General features: G+C 47.5%; 1 protein-coding gene across 1 annotated transcript; it reads right to left on the reverse strand.

The window, feature by feature from the left end:
- RBM5 (RNA binding motif protein 5) lies at window positions 1–27658 on the reverse strand. Its single transcript, XM_066352120.1, has 25 exons — window positions 27541–27658; window positions 26137–26212; window positions 24402–24567; window positions 21409–21564; window positions 17534–17603; window positions 16983–17056; window positions 14536–14619; window positions 13474–13534; window positions 12659–12724; window positions 12243–12403; window positions 11770–11867; window positions 11073–11160; window positions 10820–10897; window positions 10663–10735; window positions 9932–10017; window positions 9455–9539; window positions 9163–9254; window positions 6532–6693; window positions 5074–5223; window positions 4851–4922; window positions 4056–4235; window positions 3562–3636; window positions 1691–1788; window positions 1484–1613; window positions 1–612 (listed from the first exon to the last, which is right to left on the reverse strand). The coding sequence occupies exons 2-25, from the start codon at window positions 26151–26153 to the stop codon at window positions 487–489; spliced, it is 2448 nt and encodes an 815-aa protein (XP_066208217.1). The 5' UTR covers window positions 26154–26212; window positions 27541–27658; the 3' UTR covers window positions 1–486.
- Window positions 27659–27867: the final 209 nt, after the last annotated feature.

Here is a 27867-nt window from a genome sequence, read left to right on the forward strand (position 1 = left end):
TCATTTTTCAAGGTATTTCTTTTGTAAAGAAGCCAGATTTGGCAACTAGACTGAAAATCTTCCAAAATTCTGTACAAATGTTTAATATACAAATATATACAAGGCTTTTGCCAAGAAAAGACAGCACAACACTCAACAACAGCTGGCCTCGGTGTCACACACCACCCAGGGCATCTCACAGCCCCGAGGAATATGGGGCTGAGCGACCACAACGTAGGCTACACATGTAAAACACAGTACATTACACTATGTACACGGAAGTATAAAAGACGCACTGTCCCCTCAGCCAGCAAGGAAGGCCATTCAGCCAACAACCCTGTGAGGGACCTCCTCTGAGTCGGAGAGCCTTGCAGATGAGGTGGCTCACCCTAGAAGCTATTAATAGCACAAGGCATGCCCTTAGAGACAGGTGGTGAGAGCGCACTCAGGCGATGGCCCGAACGCCCCACGCCCTGGAGCGCCCCGTTCTCCCTCTCTCTCTGAGTCTCATTCCATCTCAGTGAACCGGGCAAACATGGCCTTCCGGACAGCGTCTTTGTAGGAGTCCGCGCCAGACAGTCCGTATGCGCTGCCCTTGGCCCCCAGGCCAGCTCCTTTCAGCCGGACTTGAGCCTGGAGGACAAAACTGCTGTCAGCAGCCGGCAGGTGGGCCAGAGCTGCTCCAGCTCTCTCTAGGCCGGCCCACACCCTCCCGAGCAGGACCACCCGCCAGGAGACAGAGACAGTTCCATCTGAAGACGAGGACTTCTGCACTGGAGGCCGGGAGCAGGTCAAAGGGCTGAAGGAATAAACTGGGCCCAGGAAGAAAGGGGAACACAGGTGGACAGAGCCACCCCCCAAGCGTCTGCTGAGCAAGCACCCATGCCCAGAAACGAAGGCCCCCAGCATGCCACCGCAGCCTGGTAATTCTGGGCCGTGATCGCAGCAGGACGGCCTGACATCAGCAGAACGCGTGCAGACACAGGTTGGAGGCGGCTGACCAGGGAGGCACCACCAGGCGATGCAGGAGCAGTGACTGGTGGGTTCTTGTCTAGAAGGCCAGTGGGGGGCGGCCTCTGAGCTCAGGACTGCACCTCAATCTGGGCTCTGACCACTTAAAAGGTTTCTTATCATGGATGAAAATCCTACTAATTTATAATCTGCTTTAATATGTAACCAAAATCACTTAGGAAAAAATTAAAGCACAATACCTTTAAAAAAATCCAACAAAGGCTACACGGGTCTCGGTGTTAAGGAGTTGTTTATAACAAAGGACACAGAAATATACAGTCTTCAGGAGAAAAATAGGTTTAACCCAAAGATACCAACACGCCAGAAAAATCAAGCAGGGCGCTTGCCATTCCTCCCAACTGACACTGTAAAAACAGGTGACGTCAGGGAGGGCTCAGGAACAGGCCCCTCTGTGGTCCAGTGAGCGGCCCCTGCATCCCCGGCCCTCAGGCCGTGGTCCCCTCTCAGCACGAGGCCCAAGCCCACGGCTCACCTCAATGGGGGCTGTGATGCCTTGACACTTCCTTCCCAGACCCGAGCCTTCCCGCCAGCCCATCGCCTGCAGCATCTTGTTGCCAATATTACTGTGGTCGATGCCGTCTTTGGTGGGCTGCTCGTAATTCCTGCCAGCGGCAAACACAGAGTTACTCAAACAGCTCGAGCCCCAGCAGAGGAGGCGGGAAGTGCTCACAACACATACACAGTGCCCGCGTCCAACTGCTTCTTGCGCTTGGGCTCCGGAGGTTCCGGGATGCCGTACTTCTCCCGTCGCTCGGCGGCCCGGTCTCGGTATTTCATCTATGCGGGAGAACACAGACGGCCAGGCGCTCAGACTGCAGTCGGAACCGCCGGCAGCAGCTGTGCCCCGGCCACATACGTGCTCCACCCGGAGCCTGGCCTTCTAGGAGCGGGCTGAGATGCAATGCCCTGGCCCTCACTGCACTTAGTCCTATCCGAAACGGCGGGCCGGGAGAGACGAATTGGCAGGGGACCTGCAGCAGGACCATGTCTCCAACAAGAAGTTTTATTAGGCCCTGGCCGGTTGGCTCAGCGGTAGAGCGTTGGCCTGGCGTGCAGAAGTCTCGGGTTCGATTCCCAGCCAGGGCACGTAGGGGAGGCGCCCATTTGCTTCTCCACCCCCCCCTCCTTCCTCTCTGTCTCTCTCTTCCCCTCCCGCAGCCAAGGCTCCATTGGAGCAAAGATGGCCCGGGCGCTGGGGATGGCTCCTTGGCCTCTGCCCCAGGCGCTAGAGTGGCTCTGGTCACGGCAGAGCAATGCCCCCTGGTGGGCAGAGCATCACCCCCTGGTGGGCGTGCCGGGTGGATTCCGGTCGAGCGCATGCGGGAGTTTGTCTGACTGTCTCTCCCCATTTCCAGCTTCAGAAAAATACAAAAAAAAAAAAGTTTTATTAATTAGCCAGCACATGTCACATGCTTTAAACAGCCTGCCCAGGTCCCACAGGAAGGGAGGGCAGAGCTGTCATCTGCCCTCAGCACTGAGACAGGCCCACCTCCAGGGACACAGTGCCCAGGAGGCTTCCAAGGACCTGTTCAGCTGTCCGTGGGGAGCTGGTATCAACAATGGGAAAAGACAGGAAAGAAAAACAATAGAAATACCCTAACTATAGATACCTCACAATTACTTGGGGAAGGGAATCTCAAGTGACTTGCCCACAGGTTCACTTCTAACCTATAAGCTTCTACTCATATTTAAAATCCTGTCCGGCTGGCCCTCAACCTGCCCCATTAATACCAACTCCCTGCCCTTCACTGGCCTCACAGGCTTCTCCTGCCTTTGCCCCTGGCCCGGCCCGTCCGCTGCCTCCTCCTACACCACCTGCAAGCCTCATGGGTCCTGCTGGCCCTAGACCGCATCTGAAGCTTTCCTCATCACCCGAGGGCTCCCCTGTGGGCCTGCTGCTTCTGCAGACCTGGTGACCCTCCCCAGCATAGTGGCATACAGGATCTGTGAGCAGTCTTCAGGGTGTCTTCTGTGTACCCGTCAAGGGACAGTGTGGGGCTCACAGAGCATATTCAGCCTGGGCCCAGTCTACATGAGCCACAGTGGCCGAGTGTAAGTGTGTGATGTGCCCCACCTTACTTCTAGGACCTGGAACTAAGTGCTAGCAATGAAAGCTAACGGTGACCCTGGCCGGTTGGCTCAGCAGCAGAGCATTGGCCTGGTGTGTGGAAGTCCCAGGTTTGATTCCTGGCTAGGGCACACAGGAGAAGTGCCCATCTGCTTCTCCACCCTTCCCCCTCTCCTTCCTCTCTATCTCTCTCTCTTCTTCTCCTGCAGCCAAGGCTCCACTGGAGCGAAGTTGGCCCAGGTGCTGAGGATGGCTCCATGGCCTCCGCCTCAGGCACTAGAATGGCTCCAGTTGCAATGGAGCAACACCCCAGATGGGCAGAGCATCACCCCCTGGTGGGCATGCCGGGTGGATCCCGGTCGGGCACATGCGGGAATCTGCCTCCCCACTTCTAACTTCGGAAAAATACAAAAAAGAAAAAAAAAAAAAGCTAACAGCAGAGACTCCGACGTCCCTGCTGGTGGCACACTGCCCCCCCTTACCTCCCTCTCCCGCAGCTCCAAGGCTTCCAGCTCCTGCTCGCTCAGTCGGGATCGTCGGTAGATGTCCATGTTTTGCTACAGGAGAGATTTGACAGACACGATAAGAATCCCGAACATCCAAATTTGAACCACACCATTATCAGTATCTACCGTATTCGAAGAGGCCAAGCACAGTTCAGTGACCTACAGAATGAAAACCAGAGCCCAGTGTGTATGAAGCTGCCATGTTCTCCCCACTCAGACTCTGAGACAGACCACAGGCCTCGTTTTACTGCACTTCAGATGTTTCTATAGACTGAGGGCAAGACCATCCGCCAGCAAAGAGGTTCCAGTTCGCTTTACTGCAGCAGTCCGGAATGGAACCCGCCCCAGCGGAGGCACGCCTGTGTGGTGGAACCGCCCTCTAAAGGTGGCCCTGGCTCTTCCGGAACTTCCATGCAGGCAGAGCCCCGTCTCACGGCCCCGCCCGGATCAGCTTAGAGAGGCGGCACCACCTTGTGCAGGTCTGAGAGCTGCTGGTGCCGGACCAGGGCGTCTTTGTTGGGGAACTGGCGCCGGCAGAGCAGGCAGGCCATCTTCTTCCAGTCGGCCAGCTTCTCCTCCTCACTCTCAAGTCTCTCCACCAGCTCCTCCTCGTTGTCGCTGTCACCGCTGTAAGCGGCAACCAGACCCCTCTGGGGACAAAAGGGGGGTGGGTCACTGGAAATGTATAATAGGAAGAGAGTGAAAGCCACCTATCTGGATCAAGTAATGCATAATCCAAGACGTGAAAAGCCCACTGCTCTACACCACACTTACGAGGTCAAGCACACTCACCCAGCTGGGTGGGGCAGTCAGGTCCCGAGTGCTGGGCCCACACCTCCCTGGTGCCCTTCTGGGCCCAAGAAGAGCGCCCGGATGGCTGTGTTCAAATCACTGACTGCACAGGAAAACCCCAAATACCACAGAGCAGAGAACCAGCCCACAGAGACCAGTAGCTACCAAGTAAAGTATGTTTTCTTCTTGTCTTAATTTTCTCTTTCCACATCATTAAAGTTCTATTTACAAATGCAATAAAACTCAATTAGCTGAGCTTACGAATTCAGGCCTCATTCCATGCTCCATCTCACCTGCTCCCACAGGGAACACTAAGTATTGAACATGGAATCTCTGTGCAGAAGAAGCTCCAAACAGCCAACAACAGTGACCACATCCCATTTTAAGTAGAAATCACAAGAGCCAAGACACAGCTGGGATTCAGGGGGAGACAAACCACAGATACGGTCTTTTAAACTGATGGTGCTCCTTACTTTGAGGGGATTCTCCTCTTCTCCATTCCGCACCAGTTCCGGAATGAGCTGCTGCCGTTCGGCTAAGGCTCCCTGGGAAACAGGACGTGGTGTAAACCCCTACTCGATGTAAGCCTGCCATCCGTAAGCCCCCACCCAACATAAGCCCTTCACCTGATGTAAGTTAAGCCCCCACCCGACACCAGTGCCCATCACCACCCCTGGCTGTGCCCACTGCTGCTACCTTCTTCTCGAACAGGGCGAAGCCGGCATCTGCCGCAGCAGACTCCCTCCTTTCTTCTTCTCGCAAGGAACTGACAGGCTGAAAGCTGTTTTTAAAATTTTCTTTCTGCTTATTTAAACTCTTAGCCCAGCGTTCCATGTCTTTGGCAATCTAATGTCAAAACAACCACCATGGAAAGACATTTTAGGTAAAGACACTTAGAATAAGAATATACTCGGTTCGAAACCCTGGGCTTGCCTGGTCAAGGCACATGTGGGAGTTGATGCTTCCAGCTCCTCCCCTCCTTCTCTCTCTCTGTCTCTCCCTCTCCTCTATAAAATGAATAAATAAATAAAAAATTAAAGAATATACTTACTTTGCCCTGTGTCAGGACACACATACTCTGTATCAAAAGCCTTTATGCCTTTACTTCTAACTACAAACATCTCCAAAGGCATTCATGAATACCACTTGAGAGCCTGTGAGTCTTCCAGAATATTCTCTTAAGTATTCAGGCAAACTGACAATATATAATAGCTCCACAGACTTAATGTAAGTAAGCTGAGTGGCCCAGTTTTTAAGAATCCATATAAAGCTGACATAAATGCCACAAGCCTGACCTGTGGTGGCACAGTGGCTTGAGTGTCAACCTGGAATGCTAAGGTCGCTGGTTCAAAACCCCCGGCTTGCCTGGTCAAGGCATTATGAGAAGCAACTATGAGTTCATGCTTCCCACTCCCCACCCCCACCTTTCTCTCTCTCTCTTTCTTTTTTTAAAATTATTTTTATTTATTTATTAATTTTAGAGGAGAGAGAGAGAGAGAGAGAGAGAGAGAAAGGTGGGGAGGAGCAGGAAGCTTCAACTCCCATATGTGCCTTGACCGGGCGAGCCCAGGGTTTGAACTGGCGACCTCAGCATTTCCAGGTCGACGCTTTATCCATTGCGCCACCACAGGTCAGGCCTCTCTCTCTTTCTAAAATCAACAAAATCTTAAAAAATAAAAGCCACAGGCCCTGGCCGGTTGGCTCAGCGGTAGAGCATCGGCCTAGCGTGCGGAGGACCCGGGTTCAATTCCCGACCAGGGCACACAGGAGAAGCGTCCATCTGCTTCTCCACCTCTCCGCTGCACCTTCCTCTCTGTCTCTCTCTTCCCCTCCCGCAGCCAAGGCTCCATTGGAGCAAGGATGGCCCGGGCGCTGGGGATGGCTCTGTGGCCTCTGCCCCAGGCGCTAGAGTGGCTCTGGTAGCAACATGGCGACGCCCAGGATGGGCAGAGCGTCGCCCCTGGTGGGCGTGCCGGGTGGATCCCGGTCGGGCGCATGCGGGAGTCTGTCTGACTGTCTCTCCCTGTTTCCAGCTTCAGAAAAATGCAAAAAAATTAAAATAAATAAATAAATAAATAAAAGCCACAACCAACATGACAGAACAAAAACTTAAGCCCACAGTGCGGACACTGTGGGTCGGGAGGGCGCCCTCACCTGCTGGGCCGTCTTGCTCTTGGGCTTCTCTTTCTTCTCCTTCCCCTCCTTGGCCGGAGGCATGCCCGCCTGCTGGTGGGAGCCCGACTCCGCCGCAGGCACATACGTCTCCTTCTCTCCGTCCCAGTAAAGGTACTGCTGGGTTAAGGAGTTGTAGTAGTACTAGAAAGACAAAGCAGTTAATGCAGACTACTATGTCAAACCATTACCTTCTAGATTTTGTCAAAAGGTGCGTCCAAGTTGTGCTGTCAAACAAACTAAACATAGACATAAACCACGCTGTGGACGGCTCACACTTCCTGCCCAGAGGAGCTGTACATTTTGGTGTGAGCGAGGACGATGAACCAGCCAGCGAAGCTGTGAAACTTCTTGGGCAAAAGTAGAATATGGTTTCCTCTCAAGTGTCTAGCTCTCATTTACATTTAACTCTTCGAGGAGTCCCAAAGAGCGATGTGTTGGACTCTCCTCCAGACATTTGACACAAACTGGGTGACCAGAACACGTCCCCCATGACAACTAGTTAACAGGTATCACCTGGTTCAACCATACACAACACGCCGGACAGCAAGGCAAGCAAACACGGTCTGTACGGCCCCAGCTTGGGCGCCTGGGAGATGACGGGTGAAGGAACCTGATTTAAGCCCACGGGAAGAGGTGCCCTGGCAGAACCAGCCCTCTCTCCTCTTGATTCCCCAGGCTGTCACTCTACCCACTCAGCAGGGACCCAGGAGATGGTCTGTTGTGTCTCTTCAGGGAAGGGGAGGATCAGAAACAGGAGCCACATGCGCTAGGTCCAGCTAGGAGCACTGCCTGGGAACGGGCCAAACTGCCCACGGAGCAGCAGGAGAGCCCGCAGACCCGGCCTCAGGCCGGCCCACAGCCGCCCCTCCCTCTCAGACCACGGCTCTCAACGCCAGCTTCCCTCTAAAAGCACTTATTCTTACCATTGTTGTTCTCACAACATTCTCACAAATTGTTGTTTATTTATGGAGTGTTAAAGTTGCTTTTTCTCCCAAAATAAAACATGATTCCACATATCTAATCATTTCTACCCTCAAAAACACAGAGGAGCCTGACTGGGCGGTGGAGCAGTGGATAGAGCGTCAGACCGGGATGTGGAGGACCAAGGTTCGAGATCCCAAGGTCACCAGCTTGAGTGCGGGCTCATCTGGTTTGAGCAAAGCTCACCAGCTTGGACCCAAGGTCGCTGGCATGAGCAAGGGATTACTCGGTCTGCTGAAGGCCCGCGGTCAAGGCACATATGAGAAAGCAATCAATGAACTAAGGTGTCACAACGAAAAACTAATGATTGATGCTTCTCATCTCTCTCTGTTCCTATCTGTCTGTCCCTGTTTATCCCTCTCTCTGACTCTGTGTCACTGTAAAAAACAAAACAAAACAAAAACCACAGAGGAATGCTAAGAAAAGCAGCTGGACCCAAAAGGTCATAGATGGTCTGATTCCATTTATCTGAAATGCTGACAACAGGCAAATTCATAGAGACAAGCAGATAGTGGTTACGGGGCTGAGGGACTAAGGAGTGACTGCTTAATGGGCACAGGGCTTATTTCTGGAGTGATAAGAATGTTGTAGAATTAAACAGTGGTGATGGTGGCACAACTGTGAGTGCTAAATTCCACTAAATTGTATACTCTAAATAGTAAAAAATGGTGACTTTTATCTCAACTCAAAAAAAGGAATAGATGGAAGAAAAAATGCAACTGAAAACTTCTATCTAGGGCCCTGGCTGGGTAGCTCAGTTGGTTAGAGAGTTGTCCTAATATGCCAAGGTTGTGGATTCCTGGTCAGGGCACACACAAGAATCAACCAAGAAATGAAACAAATCGATGTTTCTCTTTCTCCCTCCCTTCTCCTCCCTCAAAAATCAACAAATAAAGTTTTTTAATTAAAAAAAAAAAACTTCTAAAGGTTAATAGCTACCTATAAATTTTACTTGACAAAATAATCCATGGTGGCTCTGGCTGGTTGGCTCAGCGGTAGAGCACAGTCCCGACATGTGGAGGTCCCGGGTTCAATTCCCGGCTAGGGCATATAGAAGAAGCAGGCATCTGTTTCTCAAACCTTCCCCCCTCTCTTCTTTCTCTCTCTCTCTTCCCCTCCCACAGCCAAGGCTCCATTGGAGCAAAGTTGGCCCAGGGGCTGAGGATGACTCCATGGTCTCCACCTCAGGCACTAGAATGGCTCTGGTTGCAACAGAGCAAAGCTCCAGATGGGCAGAGCATCGCCCCCTGGTGGGCATGCCGGGTGGATCCCGGTCGGGCGCATGCGGGAGTCTGTCTGCCAATCCCCCTACCTCCAGCTTCTCACTTGGGGGGAATACAAAAATAAAAAGTCCATGGTAAGAGAAGTCAGAACAGTAGTTACAGAAGCGGTGAGTGCTGACTAGCAGGGGGCATGAGAGACCTTGCGATATCTAGGAATTTTTCTCTCATATCTCAGCGCTGGTAGATATATGAATGTGTCTGAACTCAAAGAACTGCACACTTTTGTGCATTTTTCTGTATGTATATTTTGCCTCAAAACAGTTTTTCTAACCCAAAATTAAAAATTTAAATGGACTAAGTGCAACTAAGATATTTCTAGTGGAACTGAGCAGAACAGTGCAATTACCTGTGAGTTGGGGTCGTAATACAGCCCTGTTGTGGGATCGTAGTAATATCCTGAAGATTCATCGTACTGGTACGTGGATGTGTCCGGCACCGCTGCAAAAGCGAAACCCAGCCCAGTAAGGAGAGACACCAGCTGCACTCAGTCTAAGCTGCCGAGATGCAGCAGGCCTAACGCTCCTCTGCTCACATCCCCAGCGGCCCTCTTGACACCCACAAAGGAAGAGGAACTCTTATTAAACAAAAGCAACAACTAGGACCTTCCAACTGTCCACAGACCCAGAGGATTGGCTTACCATATTTGGTACCAGGAACTACACCAGTGGGGGAAGCGGCAGGGGCCTGTGTACTTGTGCTAGTGCTAGGCTGTGCTTCCTCAGTCTGGAAAGAACAGCAGCTTCAATATAGTTTCAACTGTACAGCCTCTTAAGAGAACTAAACCACTGCAATCATCCAGGAGGAAGGAGGAAGGGCTCCCCTGACACACACACTGTGCTAATGCTGCGGCAACACGGGAGCCAAACACAGCTGGTGACTCTCTCCCTAAAGGCCGTCAAGTTGAAGCATGCAGAAAGCATAAATACACCCTGTTTGGAATCTCATATTTAAAATGTATACACAAAATTATTTTATTATCTAATACTATCTAGACAAGTAAGGTTGGAGTGTGTATATTATTCAACCCTGGCCCATACAGCAGGGAAAGATATTTGTTCAACAAAACAAAAGTTCCCCTAACAGTCACCAGTCTGTATCTAGGACAACAGGATTACCGGAGAGCTGGGTGGGTTGGAGGTTTGATTATACAGCTGGGGGCTCTGGGACACTACGGCCGCTGAGGTGGTGGTCACTGCAGTGCCTGATGATGCAAACACAGGGGTTAGGAGAGCCAAGCACTGAATGCCAAGCCAAGCACCTTTATCTGTAATGCCCAGTCTCACTTTCTGTCTGTGTAAGTCAGTTCTTAATAAGCTTATCCCCACTAAATACCTAGACCTATGACATTTTCATTTTTATAATCCAAGTAGAATGTGATAAACATTCCGTACAATGGCTAAAAAGAAGGAAAGAATCCATATCGACTCTGAGGTTGAGAAAAGACTTAATTAACTCTTAAGGCTTTTATAATTCCAGAACAAAAATTTAACCAAGCCTTCTCATTGTGACCCTTCTGATTGAGGTCTGGGGAACACAATCTCTCTGCTCGCCTAAACCTACACGGGCACTCAGAATTACTAAGAACACCGAGATGGGAAATATAACTGAATTACAAGAATGAACACTGATCATGACATGGTCTTTAGGAGACTGTGATTGGTTCTTGCTGAACACAAGCACTTTCTAACTTCCCCAGCCTGTTAAGACACATGGTAACAACCCTGAATGTGCTTCCCAGTCTGGCAGGGGAAGAAAGTCATAGCTCTGGGTCTCGCTAGAACATCTAGGTGCATCTCCTCAATCACAGCTGCTTAAAGAAAAGAGAAAAGGGAGATGAAGTTTATACCTGATGCAGATGACGCATCAGATTCCAACCCTCCAGCCTGCTGCTGATAAAACTGCTGGTAGTCCTGTGAGTACTGAAGAAGAAGACCCGTTAGAGCTGTTATTGTCAGACACACACTCTGGAGACAAGAAGCTGGATGCTGGTCACACCTACTGACCTGCGCGTACTGGGCATAGCCATCTTGGCCTGGTTGCAGGTAACTGTAGTCAACACTGCCTCCTTCGCCACTTTGAGACTATGAAACATCAAAAGAGCAAACACATAAACTTAGGTACCAAGAAAAGAAACTAGGAAGTATTCCCTAAAAACGTCCTGGAGAGCTTCGAAGGCAAGCACTACAGGAGAGGTCACATCTGTGAACATGGGCAACACCCCCACACTACTCTGAGCAAAAAATCCCTCCATCTTACCTGGGTGGATGACCACTGAGCAGCAGCAATGGCTGTACTGGCCACAGAGAAGGCGCTGACCCGGTTACCATCGGGGAGGACCAGGTCTCTGAAACCACAAAGATCTAGTCACATGATTCCACCTCAGTAGGCTCCCAACCAATAACCCCACACAGCCAAAGCGACAGCAATTCACTTCAGCCTTTCCTGGGAGGTCTCGAATGCCAGCAGGACCACCTTTCAGAGCAGGGAGGGGTCTCCGCGGGCCAAGTCCTCAGTGGGCAAGTGTCCTTGTAGTGTTATCACTGCTCTACTTTGTACCCTACCATCAAGTAAGGTGTCTGATGGCTGAGCAACAACACTAGAAATGGGACATGGACACACTGGGCTGAAGCCCTACACACGAAGCCATGGGCATGCTGTCCAGAAGGGGGTTATTTCCAGACAGGCTGTGCTATCCTACAGCAGTCTGCACAGCACACGTTTTCAATCCATCTGCCATTTCTGCCTTGGTCCTGCTCTGAAGTTTTTTCTGGCAACTGGTTTTGAGGACAGAGAGATCAAGCTCTAAGAGGAGACAACTGTCTCCCTCCCGGCCTGAGTGACCAGGGAGGACAGTGCCTCGCACAGAGAACACAGGCTTACGGGTACAGTTAGCCAAGCATCTGGGCAAGTGCGCATGTGTAGCAGTTTGAAACAGGACAATGAAGACACTCACTTTCTGGCACTTTTTGCAAAGTCAACCCCAATAGTTTTGCCATCAATTTTCAGAGGAGGATGTAGATTCTGCAATATCTGAAGCAGCTGAGAAGCATCCTGAAGTAGAATTAAAACAATTTTGTCACGTAATTAAAAATCTCACCTACCCCAATCAAAAAAACAGAGCTTTCCTTAAAAAACAACAGCAAATCATTATTGTTTGCGGATATGAAACTGAGGAAAAAACAAAACAAAAAACGACCTCGCTTTCCACCAGGAGAGAAGGGACCCAGCACTGGTAAAGGAGTAAACGCGGCTCCGAGTTAGCCTCAGGAGCATGCGCCATTTTTACCTCCCATCCAAGGGAGCAAAAGACGGTCACTATGTAGTCTTAAACTTTGGGCTCACAAGTTAGTATCACAGCTGGATGGACCACATTTGCCTCTTAAAGCTCAGTTTCTTGTACCAGGAGAGACCTAGGGAAGCCCTCACCATTGCAGAAGACAGCTGTACAAACGCGAAGCCTCTATTCTGCTGGGTCTGCCTGTCCTTTATGAGGCGGATGTTGTTGACAGCTAAGGACGCGTAGGGAGACAGCGCTGTCATGATGGAGTCCACCACAGTGTGTGGAGCAATGTTGCGAAGTATGATTGCTGGGATGAATGAGACAAAGGACATAAGTGTGCATTCCCCCATCAATGCTTTTCAAGGTAGGTTCAAATATAAGCAAATAAACAAATCCACGTGCGGAGGTTCCTAGTCTACCTTTCACTTTGACATGGAAAAGATTCTCGAAATCAATCTTTTACAGGATAACCTCAAGTTTCTGCTGCTGCTCATTAAACACATTAAGAGAACAAAAATTCCAACGTCTAAAGTAAAGGCCAAAAGATTATCCGGGAACTTACTATCACAGTAGTAATCCACAGACTGAACCGATTCTGTGTTTCCAGAGGGCACTTCCTGTTCAGAGTCTACAGAAGGGAAGAAGAGAGGGACACTCAGTAATTGAAGACAAACAATAAACCAATGTAGCTTTAACAACAAAAAAAGATATCAAAACCCCAAAATCTTAACTTTAAGTGAATTTTATAAATTTGGACAAGTGCAGTACTGACATGTCCCTTGTACTTAAGAAAAGTAGATGCAGACTGCATACCAGGCAGAGAGGTTTAATCTCAGAAAATAAAAGAACTCTCGGCCCTGGCCAGTTGGCTCAGTGGTAGAGTGTCGGCCTGGCGTGCAGGAGTCCCGGGTTCGATTCCCGGCCAGGGCACATAGGAGAAGTGCCCATCTGCTTCTCCACCCCTCCCCTTCTCCTTCCTCTCTGTCTCTCTCTTTCCTTCCCACAGCCAAGGCTCCACTGGAGTAAAGTTGGCCCAGGCGCTGGGGATGGATCTATGGCCTCTGCCTCAGGTGCTAGAGTGGCTCTGGTTGCAACAGAGCGACGCCTGGTGGGCATGCCAGGTGGATCCCGGTTGGTCCGGCGCTTGCGGGAGTCTGTCTGACTGCCTCCCCATTTCCAACTTCAGAAAAATACAAAAAAGAACTCTCTACTCTCATAATCACCAGCAGCCTCTACCAAACCTATGGTAAGAAGGTTTAAGGAAAATATCCTCATGACTTGTTAAAGGCTCTACAATCTATACTCTTCCCCAAGCTCACAGATAACCCAACCAGTCAGGTTTCACTGCACACTCCCCATAGCTGAATCTGGGCTTACCAAACTTGTCCGCTCCACATCGGAAGCATTTTAGTCTTTTCCTGAAATTGTTAAGGCAGCACTGGAAAAAAAAAATTTTATTGTAATGATTTCTCACAGTAGGCCAGGCTTACTAGGAACAATGTGGGTTAGAGCAACAGGGCCATGGGCCAGTCCCAATAAACAATATAAAAAGCAGAAAGTAATACCATGTACCCAAGATAAAGGAGTATTAACCTAAAAATTTAGAATGCTTCAGTATGTGATTTTTCCAAGAAAAACAAATCTTGGCATATTTTGAAGTAGAATTCCATTTTTATCAAGTTGGGGAAAAGTTTCAGTTCATCTAGAAACCTACAGCAAGTCACTGGAAAAGTTCTTCCTTGTACCAGAAGAGCACGATATGGACCCCTCGATGTACACAAACAAGGCAGAGAAAATACTGAACACAGGACAGAGGCAGAACAAAGAGTCTGAGCACTCTCAAAATGTCAATGGCAACACCCAAGTTCAAAATGGTGCATTAGATCATAAGAGACCTTACATAACTTGAGCAGGGTCACAAGGATTTTTGCTAATGTTATTAAGAGGCTGCCAAAAGTTGAAAGCTCTGGAATTCAAAAAACTGTAAAGACATGACACAAACCTAAAATCTTAATGAAAACATTGGACTTAGGGCCCTGGCCGGGTAGCTCAGCTGGTAAGTGCATCGCCCCGACACGCCAAGGTTGCTGGTACAATCCCTGGTCAGGGCACACACAAGAATCAACAATGGCATATATAAGTGGAACAATTAATCAGTATTTTTTCCTATCTCTCTAAAAAGAAAAAAAAAATCACTGGGCTTAGAACCTGGATCTTAATAAATAGAATCTCTATTGTTTCAGGGATTCTGTCCTCTAATATGTACACAGGAGGACCCAAAGAAAGTTACAAAGCGTGAAAATCACCTTATGATAAAAACTGGTGATTGTGTACTTCCGTCTCCTTGTTTGGATGGACACACACACACATACACACGCCCACCCCCCCCACCCCCCCCACCCCCGAAGGAGTTGTCTTGTGGGAAGAACACAGCCTTACCTTGTTACAAAGCCAATCTTCAAACTTAGGTCTGGGATTGCTGTAATGCATTGCAATGTGCTTTCCTTGAATCACCAACTTTTTCTGTAAAAAAATAAGTAATAAGTTATTCCCATTGTGGGGAACGTGTGTCCATTTTCCCAGGGCAGAGCACACTTCGGAAAAATCAGTGCTCTGGAATTAAATGGACAACATACGGGGAAGACCAACCACCGCCACCTACTCTGCCCATCCAATCCTTCAGATAGGCAGTAAGAGAATGGGATGCGGAGTAAAGGTCAACGGAGTCAGGGCGTGCTGAGAAAGCTGCCAAACGCTAAACGTGACATGCACCAGGCCGTGTCTCCCGCAGAGACCGAAGTCCTAACAGTCAGCAGTGACAGGCTGCCTGAGAGTGACAGTCTAGTTCAAAAAGCAGAAAACACAATTCTCCCAATTCTGAGGTGGTCTCCTACGTGAGGCCTCAGCATGGTGTCCTTGGACTTCGCTTCACTTCCCCCAGTCCCACGTCCTATGCAAAGTAAAAACCTTCACGTTCCTGCCCCCAAACTCCTGCTTCAGGATGTGTCCTCTGGGAGACATGGGGAGGGAAGTTCATTTTTAAAGGGAATCTGGTCACAACTCCTTCTCAGGAGGGACTATTCTGAATGCCATCGACTCTAAAACAGCTACATGAGACTTTGCCAACTGCAATAACGTCATGTGACAGATGTGTTTTTCACTGAAATAGATGGTACTCTTTTCAAGATGAGTAACCAGGAGGCCAATGAAGTTTCTTCAGGGGGGTAGGAAACATTTGTAAATGCTTGTACACCACCTCATCCTTCAAGTCAACCATGTGACTAAAAGGGACTTAATTTTCGCCAAGAGTACACCCAGCACCTGCCCCCAAAGAGTCTTCATTTCACAGGAGCACCTTTGATCTTTTCTGGGGGCACGGAGGGGAGGGAGAGGGGTGTTCTGACACTACCAGAACAGATGTAAGTAGGAGGTCAGATACCGGGATTTTTAAAAGGAGTCTAACCCCTCTGAAAATACATACTGTTGAGCAATTTGGTTCTTGCAAATCCTGGAAGAGTTAAGACATGCTGTGAATGTTGTCTCTGCAATATCTAAAGCAAGACTGCATGTCTGGCTAAGAGGGAAAGCGCCAAAGGGCCATCCACTCCTAGTGTTGTACAGAAGCAAAAATAAAGAAGCTGGCAGATACATCAACAGATCATCCCCTAGGAGGGATGTGTGCTGGGGAGACTCCAAACTACCACTGAGTCCCTAATCTTATTGGCCTTTTATTTCTGGAGTGAATTTGAATGGTAATAAAGTATTACACATGAGCATAGCTTTGTATACATTAAAATTGTGGAGATGTTTAAATGTCTTACAGGCTTTAATTTCTTAGAGGAGTTTTAAACTCTCAGGCAAGGGCAAGTCCTTCTGATACATTCTCTGCATCAAAAGATACTACCACGCCAAGGAAACAGACTCACATGATGCTGCTGCACATTCTGGGTTTACAGGAGGGTGTCCATGGTATGAAATGAATGAAGCTGTACTTTTATAAGATCAGGATGTCACCTCTGGGTTAAGAAAATGACTTAAAAAGCTAACAAATCAAAATTAGTGAGTCTTGTTATAAATGGCAATATATTAACAAAAGAATAGAATTCTTATTTACAGGTGACAAATCATAAAATGTTGCAGAACAGCAACACAAGTTAAGAAAACTTCCCAGAATGCACTTGGTTAAAGCACTCAATACTGTGCTTTGGAGTTCTGGCAAAAATGTTATTTATGTGCCAAGCATTGAATATTATCTTGTCATTTCAGTTAATGCTACATCAATGATTTGCTGTGAAGAGACTATCACAGGCACTCTCAGGGGGATTAGAATGTTAACGCCACTCTAACTAGATTAGACAGCAGCAGGACACCCGCTCCAAGGCTAATTTCATTAGGTTATTGTTCATAAATTCCACCAGGCCCTTAAACGGTCTTTGAAGACCTGTAAGAGCAGCAATGCCCTCAGGAGGCTGTGGTCTCCAAGCAGAAGGAAGGAATTATTTATAAAATGCCTACAGCAGATTTCTATTGTATTCTCCTTGCTGTCACAATTGAGAGTTGGATATTCTAAAATTACTCTCAATGGACAGAATGAATAGTAACAAAATCAGGTAGGGAAGTGGGAACATCAGAAGTTTTGGTAATCACCAGATAGGTGTTCAGTGGTTACAAAGCCCTGCCAGGTAGACATGTTTAAGGGCAGAGCACACTATGCAATGCAGCTGTTGGAACTATATTTATTCCAGTTATATCAATTTTAATATATACAAAGCTTTTCTATTTTTAAAGTCACTCCTTTGGAACAAACCACTCCTTCAACCTTTTTTTTAAAATTGTACAGACTTGTTCCATTTTCATGAATATCTAGACTTGGTGAGTGAAGCAACCTGATTGGCTTCCATCCAGCTGGTAGCATCTTGCAAGTGATAAAACTCCACGAAGGCGAAACCACGGCTTACACCTAGAGACAGCATTCAGATATAGACGGGATACTCGTGTTAGTCAGTTCCTTTATAACAGGTGAATCTCTCTCCCACTGCTTCAACACTGCGTGACAAAGCCAATTGGGAAGCAGCTTTACAAATGTGACTTGACTTGGGGATCTTCTTGATACTTTGCCATGGCAAGGAACCAAGCCGTCTGAGCTAAATGCCACTTGATTTGATTCCACACTTAAAAAGTAACCATGCAACCGACTACAAACGAGTTTATAAATCATTACTTACCGAAGGAAAGAAAAGTCCCTAAAAATAAAGTTTTATAAAGGTCCTCAGATGCTCTCTATTATCGTTTTCAAAGAGTCACATTCCTTAGCCATGGCAAACCTTTCATTCTGAATTCATGTGCTCGAAGACTGGGGGTTTCAGGACGGTCTTTGGGGGCTGAGGCGTGGGGGGGTTGGGGGGAGAACGAGAACGGCGGAACCAAGTGCACTCACCTGTTTTCCTCTTCATCAGCCTCACATCCGCAGGCTGCGGGCCTTCGAAGGACTCCATCATCTCTCGAATCTGCGGAGGGTTTTGCACATCTATAGTCAAAGCTTCAGCCACAAACACTCCCCACCAAAGCAAGTTCAAGTTTGAAGAGTGGGGGCTATATCAACTGCTTAATTGGCCAAGTTTTGAACTGCTATCACCCAAATGCAATGATTCTAAAACTGGAATAAAAGAAAGACTATTTCTCAGAGGAACTAATGTTTTATTGAACCCTTAAAGACATTCTTTACATGCTGCCTGGGAGCCTCCCTCAGGCAGTTATTTACATTACGATACAGTCTTGCTCACTGAGTCCTGTCCATGAAGCCCCCTCTTTTAGTCTAATCTCACTGTCCTCTGCTCCTCCACAGGAGCAGAGAGAAAATGATATTCAAGAGGCAGAGGATGTGTTCTTGTCCTGAGGTACGTGATTAACAATCAATAGCCAAAAATACTAAGATACCCCCTTTAAGAAAAATATTTTCTGCACATTTTAAGAAATAACTTCCTTACATTTACTTTAATGATAAAAATTAACAAAGCTAATTTGTTGTTAGGCTAATAAATCAAAATAAACATTAATTGGGTCTAAAAGAAGCAATTCTGGCTCATATTTTTCTTATTGATGCAGTAAGACCAAGCCCTTACTGCAAGAGGCAATGATAAAAAAAAAATACATTAGTCTATCAATCATACCAGGAAGAAATATTCCCAGGGGGATAAAAATTAGGGCCAACTTGTGAAACAGATTCTTAGTGGCTCCTTATGTGCAAAGGCTGCAGGATTACCCAGTTGGTCCTCCTTATTTGTGTACACCGTCTGTGCGAATGTGTCTTGTCACTAACTCTGTAACCAAGTTGGTGCGTGCTGCGAGTCGCCCAATGCACGTGTTCCTGGAAGGGTGATGCTTCCACATGAGAAACAAGTACCCTTTCCAGTCTATTTAGTGCCAAGTTTTCCCATTTTTGTGCTGTCTAGTGTTCCTAGCACAAGAATACCATGATGTGCCTTACAGATCTCTCTCTCTCTCTCTCACACACACACACACGTAAGCTTTTTTCAGGTATGACTTATAGTGCTTTGGCCATGAGTTCAACGCTACTAAATCAAGACTGTATGTTAAATCAAGATCTCTAAATAAACACATATAAAACAAAGTTGATGATAATGTGACTAGAGCCTCATAAGAACCTAACTTGTAGTTCCCTAGGGAAAATCGACTGTATTTATTTTTGCAGAGCACAAGAATTGCTACACTGAGCCAGATCCAACCATGTGACTCAGGTTCCTTAGTAACATAGTAACTAAAGACAGTCACTTTAAAAATAGTGATACAGTAACATAAACGGCAACAAAGTAACTACAGTTACTCTAAGAATTCACCTATCAGGGCAGGACAAACTGAACAGGAAAACAATAATGAATGATAAGCTGAAACTCAGGAGATTAAATACTATCCTTTTAAAACGTTTTAAAGATCCCAACAAGCAAATGGTCTAAGACTACTACTGTACAGCATTTGAGAACCTGAGACTTCCACTTCACAAACCGACCTTTTCTGGCAGAGACCATTTATTTCCCCAAAACAAACCTAGAACACGCAGCATCACCCTCTCACTCCAGGACCAGCAGGGAGGTCCCGAAGGGTCAGTGGGGCACCGCTCTTCCCAGGCCACCCACATCCCCTGCAGGATCCCGGGGCCACAGGCCTGACGGACCCCTAAGGGCACAGTCAGATGAACAAGCTAACCCTCCGGAACAGGCTTCCCCAGGATTCTCATCCCCCACTCCCCACGCTAACCGTGCCCCCACCCCCCACTGTCTTTCCATCCCTCTAAATCTGCACAGCTTTTGCTACTTGGCAAGAAAACCTTCAGTAACTTACTTCCACACTCAGCTCCGAAGGCTACACAGCACCTGGCCTGGACAGCCCCTTCCAGTCACCTCTCTCCTACCAAAAGCTTGCTTTTTTTTTTTTTTTTTTAAGATTTATTGATTTTACACGGTGTGGGGGGGATATCAATTCAGAGTTGCTTCACTTTAGTTGTTCACTTCTTGCGTGTCCTAAGTGCCTTCACAGGGCAAGCCCAGGGACTCGAACCAGCGACCTCAGCTTTCTAGGTCAACGCTCTATCCACTGCGCCACCACAGGCCAGGCTAAAAACATTTGACTTCAGTCCAATCAAGTTGGTTGCAAGGCCTTGTCTAATCGAGTATGTTTATATTCCCAGGTCATCTTCCAGGATTTCCTACTTGGAGAGCCAGCCTACCACATACCCTTCTCCCCCAGTTCTCCAGCAGACCGAACTATTTCTATCCCTCAGGCGTCAGCTCAGCTAACACCTCCCGGAGTGCTTCCTTCCCTCCACTTGTAACCACCCCCCTGAAGCAGCTCAGAGCCCCGTTCCCGGACCTCCCCCCACACCAACCCCTTTACTCTGCACTGTCCTCCCCTTCTGCTGATCTTAGCCAGTCATCCATGACATGGCTCTGTGTCACCGCAGTGTCGAACACAGGACACAGCAGGTAGGCAGTGGGTCCGAGTCCTAACTGCCCGCCACTAACGCTAATGTCCTACCTCACATCTGTCACTCCCAGTGTTCAGAAGACCAAAGCTGTGTGAACTCAATACTTATCTTCAACTTTGTCTAAAATTCACCAAACATTAGTTAGAAGATTACTTTGAATATGCCAAGACAATAGATACTGGCACAATGCTATATATTCACCTTTTTAAAAACATTTCAAAATCTAACATTCGGATCACCAACAACACTGGCTGAGCAGTTTCCTGAATTCAAGAGTTAGGGACACAGGCCTGACCTGTGGTGGCGCAGTGGATAAAGCGTCAACCTGGAAACGCTGAGGTTGCCGGTTCAAAACCCTGGGCTTGCCTGGTCAAGGCACATATGGGAGTTGATGCTTCCTGCTCCTCCCCCCTTCTCTCTCTCTCCCCTCTCTATAATGAATAAATAAAAAAAAAAAAAAGAAAAGAAAAAGAGGGACACAGATGGCGAGTTCACATGGAAGGCTGTTTTCAGAGATATGGTCTTACAGGGGAGATGAGATGTGGATGTCAACAGCCACAGTTTAAGTGCTGCATGAATTTCACAAGTACGGTGCTTTGGGAAGACCAGGGAAGAATAAATCCTGCCTGCTAGGCTAGGAAAGGCTTCACATAAAGTAGCCTTCAAGCAAAACAGAGCCCACGATGGACACATCCAAAGCGGCCTGCAGGAAAGGTAGGTGGCGGATGTGCCTGGAAGGAATGGGTAAGAGCCACAGAACCACTGGGAACCAGGCAGTGCACCAATAATAAACACAAGCAAACCAAGAAAGAAGAAAACAATTTAAAAAGAAAAGAAAGAAGGAAAGTAGGCAGTGGCCAGTACACCACGGCCCCAGCTGGCCAGTCTGAGGATGGGGAGTTAGGAAATGGCTTCTCAGGAATTTCAAATAGATAATAGTATACTTTTCATCAAATCAAAGGATGACCAGATCATGAAAAAAGTGTTTTTACTGATACATACTCACCAAGTAAGTAACCAATTCAATAACATTGTACTGGGGACCTTCTAAGGGATATTGAAGAAACAAGACCTAGTCCCTGCAGTTAAGGAACTTCTGACAACTCGACAGAGTTTCAAAGCCTAAATGTAAATAGTAACTTATACGGATGAATGAACCGAATTGAGAGAAGTCTACCCTGAAGACAGACATATATTTCACTAGCTGAGATATGAACTTGAGATAAAATAACAACACAAGAATGTAATGGTAGAAGCTCAACAGGTCACTGTGCCCACTGGCTGCACGCTAGAACTGCCGTTTCCCTTACATCGCTTTCCGTGATGGTGATGGGAAGGCCACGCAGCATGATGGTCTTGCTCTCCCGTTCATCGCTGATGTCATGTCTATAGTCATGCTCGCCATAGTCACCATCTGAATGGTAGCCATCTTCAGACCGATCACTGTTCCTTCTTTCACGTTCTCTCTGATTTACAAAAAACAAAATCACAATGAAAATCACACTGGGTTTATACCCATTGATCCTGGTCCTCCACTCCTAGAAATTTATCTGAAAAAAACAGAGGTGACATGAAAACTTTGTAACAACATTCACTGCAGTGTTTTCTAGAACAGCAGAACAAAACAAAACAAACTGTCAACAATCTTTTTTTTAGGTGAGAAGGGGAGATAGTGGGGTAGACTCCCACATGTGCCCTGACTGGGATCCACTTGACAACCCCATCTGGAGCCAATGCTCAAGTATGGAGCTATTTTTAGCACCTGAGGCTTATGTGCTATCCTCAGTGCCTGGGACCATGCTCAAACCAATCAAACCACTGGCTGCAGGAAGGGAAGAGGGAGATAAGGAGAAGCAGATAGTCGCTTCTCCTGTGTGCCCTGATGGGATAGAACCTGGAATGTCCATATGCTAGGCCAATATTTTCTCCACTGAGACATTGGCGAGGGCAATCAACAATTATTTAGTTTAGGATGGATGCTTTAACAACTCACTGTAGCCTGACCGGGTGGTGGCACAGTGGATGGAGCATCGGACTGGGATGCGGAGGACCCAGGTTCGAGACCCCAAGGTCGCCAGCTTGAGTGCAGGCTCATCTGGTTTGAGCAAAGCTCACCAGCTAAGACCCAAGGTTGCTGGTTTGAGCAAGGGGTTACTTGGTCTGCTGTAGCCCCACGGTCAGGGCACATATGAGAAAGCAATCAATGAACAACTAAGGTGTAGCAACGGAAAACTGATGATTGATGCTTCTCATTTCTCTGCATTCCTGTCTGTCTGTCCCTATCTATCCCCCTCTCTGACTCTACTGTCTCTGTAAAAAAAACAAAAAAAACTCCAAAAAAAACACAACTCACTGTACAGTATACCAACACACAATGAAATACCATTACCTGTTACGATATGTACATGAAAAAAGTGGAAAAAGAAAACAAACCAGTGCAAGGCGCTGGCTGGTTAGCTCTGTTGGTTAGAATATCGTCCTGAAATACCAAGGTTGTGGGTTAGATCCCTAGTCAGGGCACATATGGGAAGCAACAAACCAATGAGTACACAACAAAGTGGAACAAATGAATGCTTTCCTCTCTCTCTCTCTTCCCCCTTCCTCTCTGTCTCTCTAAAATCAATTAAAAACAAAAATAATGCAAAATTAGCCTGACCAGGCAGTGGCGCAGTGGATGATAGAGCATTGGACCGGGATGCGGAGGACCCAGGTTCGAAACCCTGGGGTCACCAGCTTGAGCAAGGGGTCACTCGGTCTGCTGAAGGCCCGTGGTCAAGGCACATATGAAAAAGCAATCAATGAACAACTAAGGTGTCCCAACGAGAAACTGATGCTTGATGCTTTTAATCTCTCTGTTCCTGTCTGTCCCTATCTATCTATCCCTCTCTCCTCTCTCTCTCTCTCTCTGTCCCTGTTAAAAAAAAAAAAAAAAAAAAAAACTTCAAAAAAATTGATAAAGAATGCAAAATTATATGGGCAGCATGATTATTTTTAAATAAAACTACATATTGCCCTAGCCGGTTGGCTCAGCGGTAGAGCATTGGCCTGGCGTGCGGGGGACCCGGGTTCGATTCCCGGCCAGGGCACATAGGAGAAGCACCCATTGCTTCTCCACTCCCCCCCCCTTCCTCTCTGTCTCTCTCTTCCCCTCCCGCAGCCAAGGCTCCATTGGAGCAAAGGTGGCCCGGGCGCTGGGGATGGCTCCTTGGCCTCTGCCCCAGGTGCTAGAGTGGCTCTGGTCGTGGCAGAGCGACACCACGGAGGGGCAGAGCATCACCCCCTGGTGGGCAGAGCTTTGCCCCTGGTGGGCGTGTCGGGTGGATCCCGGTCGGGCGCATGCGGGAGTCTGTCTGACTGTCTCTCCCCGTTTCCAGCTTCAGAAAAATACAAAAAAAAAAAAAAAAAAAAAAAAGCTAGGCTAAGGTGACTGTAACTACAACTTTTAGAAAAAAAAAAAAAAAAAAAAAAAAAGCTAGGCTAAGGTGACTGTAACTACAACTTTTAGAAATACCACCATGAGCTGGCAGGATGGCTAGAGTGCCCTCCCGAAATGTAAAGGTTGCCGGTTTGATTCTAGGTCAGGCCACATACAGGAACAGATCTATGTTCCTGTCTTTCTCTCCTTTCCTCTCTCTAAAATAAATTAAAAAAAAAAATTAACTGGTAAGCCTGGCCAGTGGTGGCACAGTGGATAGAGCGTTGACCTGGGATGCTGAGGACCCAGGTTTGAAACCTTGAGGTCAACAGCTTGAGCCTGGGTTTTCTAGCTTGAGTGTGGGATCACTGGCATGATCCCAAGGTTGCTGGCTTGTGCAAGGGGTCACTGGTTTGGCTGTAGCCCCTGCCCAGGCATGTATGAGAAGTAATCAATGAACAAGTAAGGTGCCACAACTAAGGAGTTGATGCTTCTCATCTCTCTCTCTTCCTGTCAGTCTCTCACTTAAAAAAAAAGAAAGGTTAAGAAACACCATCTGAGGCATAGGGCTGGCATATTATCATACTTGACTGCATCATCTTTAAAATGGAAATACCACCTACCTTATAGGGTTCTAGGGAGACTTAAATGAGTTCATTAAGTAAAGTGCTCAAAAGAGTGCTTGGTGCATGGTGAGCCCTAGGTAAACCCTAGCCAATGTTTCTATTAGGCTACGTTTGTCCTTGAGGATTATACTACACTCAACAGATTTCAGAATAATAGAGCAACTGAACATAATACTCCAGGAGAGATTTCCATACTTGATAGACTTACATCTATCAAGAAGGTGTTATACATATAATTCATAAACAGTTGCTGGTCACTTACCTCTGGACTGTCATAGTCTCGGTAGTCGTCGTATCTATCACCCCTCCGATCATCACTAGATCTTTTGTAATCTGAGTCCCTCCGCCTGCTTCTGGATTCACGCTCATCACGGTCATCCCTGTCTATGATGGAACCGTACCTTCCACTACGCTCTGTTCTGCTCACTCTGCGGGAAAAGAATTGTCATTTACTCTGAAGTAAATCACATTTTGTACCTTCAGAAAACATGCTTGAACACACAACTGCACAGGTCAGTTTATAAGATATACAGTTTTACGTACCCCTTAAAAGTTAGCACTAAATTCCAATCCACAAAGATAACCTCTGGGAAGATATTACAGCCCTCAAAGCAAGGTAATTTTTAGAAATTCATGCTAAATCTGAAAATACAGATAGCAAATGTTTGTGTTTAATATTTTTGAGCAAGGGCCAGGCTGTTCAAATTTATCCTGTTTTCCCAAGCCTGTGAAATACAGATTATCCCAGATTATCTGATTTCCATCTTAGTGATCAAAGGTAGAAAGAAAAAATTATTAGTATTTCACCCAGTTTCAAAGGAGAACACATCTTGACCTATCTACTCTCAAGGGTATCACAACCTGGATGAGTTAAATAAATCTTTTTTTCCCATTAGGCATTTGTTAGACACAACCAGCACTGTCAGAGAATATTATTTCCTACAATGTTTATTTTTGGTTACTGGGCAGCACTGGAAAATCTAAAAGCAAGAAGTTCAAACCCATTTGACCACAGATACACAGTTCTTTCATAAACTGTTTACCAGATTCATAATACTGTGTAAGGGCAAGATAAAGAGTACATTATAAGGACCTCATTTATAATCTACAAATTTAATCAAAATAAATCAATGAAAACAATCAGTCCAGGATGATTTCATTATGTGACATATGGGGATGAAAGGACCTAAAAAAAAGGTAAATGTTAATTTAGTAAGTTCTTTGGAATCAGACGGCTGACACAGAATTAAAATAACATCATGTGACACGAACACTTCCTAAGTCCCCTGGGCCGTCAATTTGATCCATCACTGGGACTGGCCTCAATACTGAGGAGGCAGGTGTCTGAATAAAGGTTGTGTATTTAAATCAAATGGTTTGAGTGGGAGAATCCACTCAACAGATGACACAGCAGCCAAATGCTCTCACCTCAATCCTCCACTAATTCATTAGCAGTTTTTCTATATGTAATCCACGGCCCAAATCTCTTCAGCTTTATAAACCTGGACCATCTTGCAATGCAGGCATTAATAACAAGAGCCAGCACTCACTGAATGCTCACTACTACAGCCAGGTACTGTGCCAAGTGCTAACATGTATGATCTTCAGGCTTCTGCACAGGCTGTTATCTACACTGGGAACCTCAGTGACCCACTCCACCCAGCACTCCTTTGCCTAATTCTCACTCACCTCCCAGGCTTCTTCTTAGAGAATACTTTCTCCAGGAAGTTTCCCTGGCCCTTTCGAGAAAAAACATGTGCTTCCTATGTGTCCTAACAGCCCTCTCAGCTTCCTGTCTCATAGCACATTTCACACAGTAAGTAGTACTCTAATTCTCACTAAACTGCATGCTCACGAGAGCAAGGATCCTGAAAGTGCTGATAGCAATGCTTGACACAAATAGACGGCCAAATATTTGTTTCATAAACAATGTTTAAAAAATTGTTCAATCCCACGGAAATGTTGCGATCAAAGGCATATATACAGCAGCAACTTACCTTTTGTCTGAACCCATTGTCTTACTGAAGATCTAGCACACTGTTCCAAAAGGTTCAAATTTTGGGGTTTTTTTTTTCTAGGAAAAAAAGATAGATTGGTTGTTGCAAATCTGAGAGATTAGTTAAGCCAATCATTGTATAATCTGGGACACCTACTGAGGTTGGAATTTCATCAAGGCCATAGAAGGCGGGGAGGGAAGGTGGGGACCGTCAACATTAAAATCATAACTACCCTTTTTAACAATGAGGAAAGCAGGTAAATGAAACATACTTCAAAATAACAGATTTCATATTCAATAACAAACCATAAAAGGACGAAAGCAGAAGATTCCTTCCCTCCCCCTACTTTAGGATTACAAAGCAAAAAGGACAGAGATGCAATCAGCTGCCCGTGCTCTGCAGCCAAGAAACTCCAGTAGGGTAGATGGCCATTAAAACATTCACTAAAGTGTCTTTACTAATAAAAGGCGCAACATGAAATTCAAAATTTCCTGATTAAAAATCTATAAAACCTTTTAGAAGCCGGGATGCTGACCCGATTGAACTCTACCCCATGTACATATAACACAACGGCTGAATCAAAATCTACTTCCATCTGACAAGCGCAAACCGCGACCACGACTTAATTCCTGGGCGACAATAACCACCGCGCCCGGATCCAGTCCCGACCCCGCAGCGCCCTGGCGCCGGTAAAACATCACACAGACAGGACGCGTCCGACGCCTGCGAGGTCCAAGAAACGGTTTTAGATCAGGTACACAACGAACATGTGCTGAATTCATAAATGGGAGAGAATCATCTGGGAGACACGAAGCCCTGGGCAGAATGACCGATGCCGCCCTTCGCCTCCTGGGCAGTGCCCAGACCCACCTCCGCGGGGTGTCGCGGCCGAGATGGCGGCGCCACCGCCTGTGTGACCGACTGGGGCCCCCAGCTTTCCCTAACTCCCTGCACACGCCCCTCTCGTCCCCTCCCCCCAAGGAGGCTCCCAGCCCGCAGATCAGCCTCCACTGAACAGCCTTCCGGAGAAGGCGGATTCCGTGCAGCTGCGGGGCGACGGTGGCCAGAGATTGCCGGGCTTGCAGGGGAGCACCCGAGGGACAGCGACGGATGCACGCTTATTTGGGCCAAGGAGACGGGGGCACGTCCCGGCAGGGGCACACTCAGAGCCCGAAAGAAGCGGGCCTGGCGCGGGGCGGGAGGACGCCTTCTGAAAGCTGACAGCGCTGGCGGCGAAGGGCGAGGGCCTCCAACGCCTCGGGTAGTTTGCCTGCCCCTACCCGCCGTGAGATCCGGCTGGAGCTAGCTGATCGGCCGCCGCCCGCGCGAGGCTGGAAAGGAGGCTCCATAAGGCCTGCCCTAACAGTAAGAACCGCCGGTCGTTACCACTGGCTCCGCACTTACCTTCAGGAAGTGCGGTTACCTTCAAAGTTACAGAAGTAGCGGTTTTGTGCCCCAGAATCTCCAACAGGGTACCGCCGCTCCACAAAATGGCGCCTCCGTCGACTGCCGTCTCCTACCCACAGTGCCTCGCGCCGACCCCCTCCCTTGACACGCCCCCCAAGGACGCGTCCAATCCGCGAAGGTGCCTGGATGCGGGAGGGCTGCTGGGAAATGTGGTCATTAAGGCAGTCTGTCAGTTACAACACCCTGTGTTAATTTCCTGCGTATTTTCCCTTTCTTCCAAACCGCGGTTGTTGCTTAGCTGCCTTTTGCAGACCTGGGTTAGAG

The sequence above is a fragment of the Saccopteryx leptura genome, chromosome 10 (genome assembly GCF_036850995.1).
Source record: "Saccopteryx leptura isolate mSacLep1 chromosome 10, mSacLep1_pri_phased_curated, whole genome shotgun sequence".
NCBI lineage: Eukaryota > Metazoa > Chordata > Mammalia > Chiroptera > Emballonuridae > Saccopteryx > Saccopteryx leptura.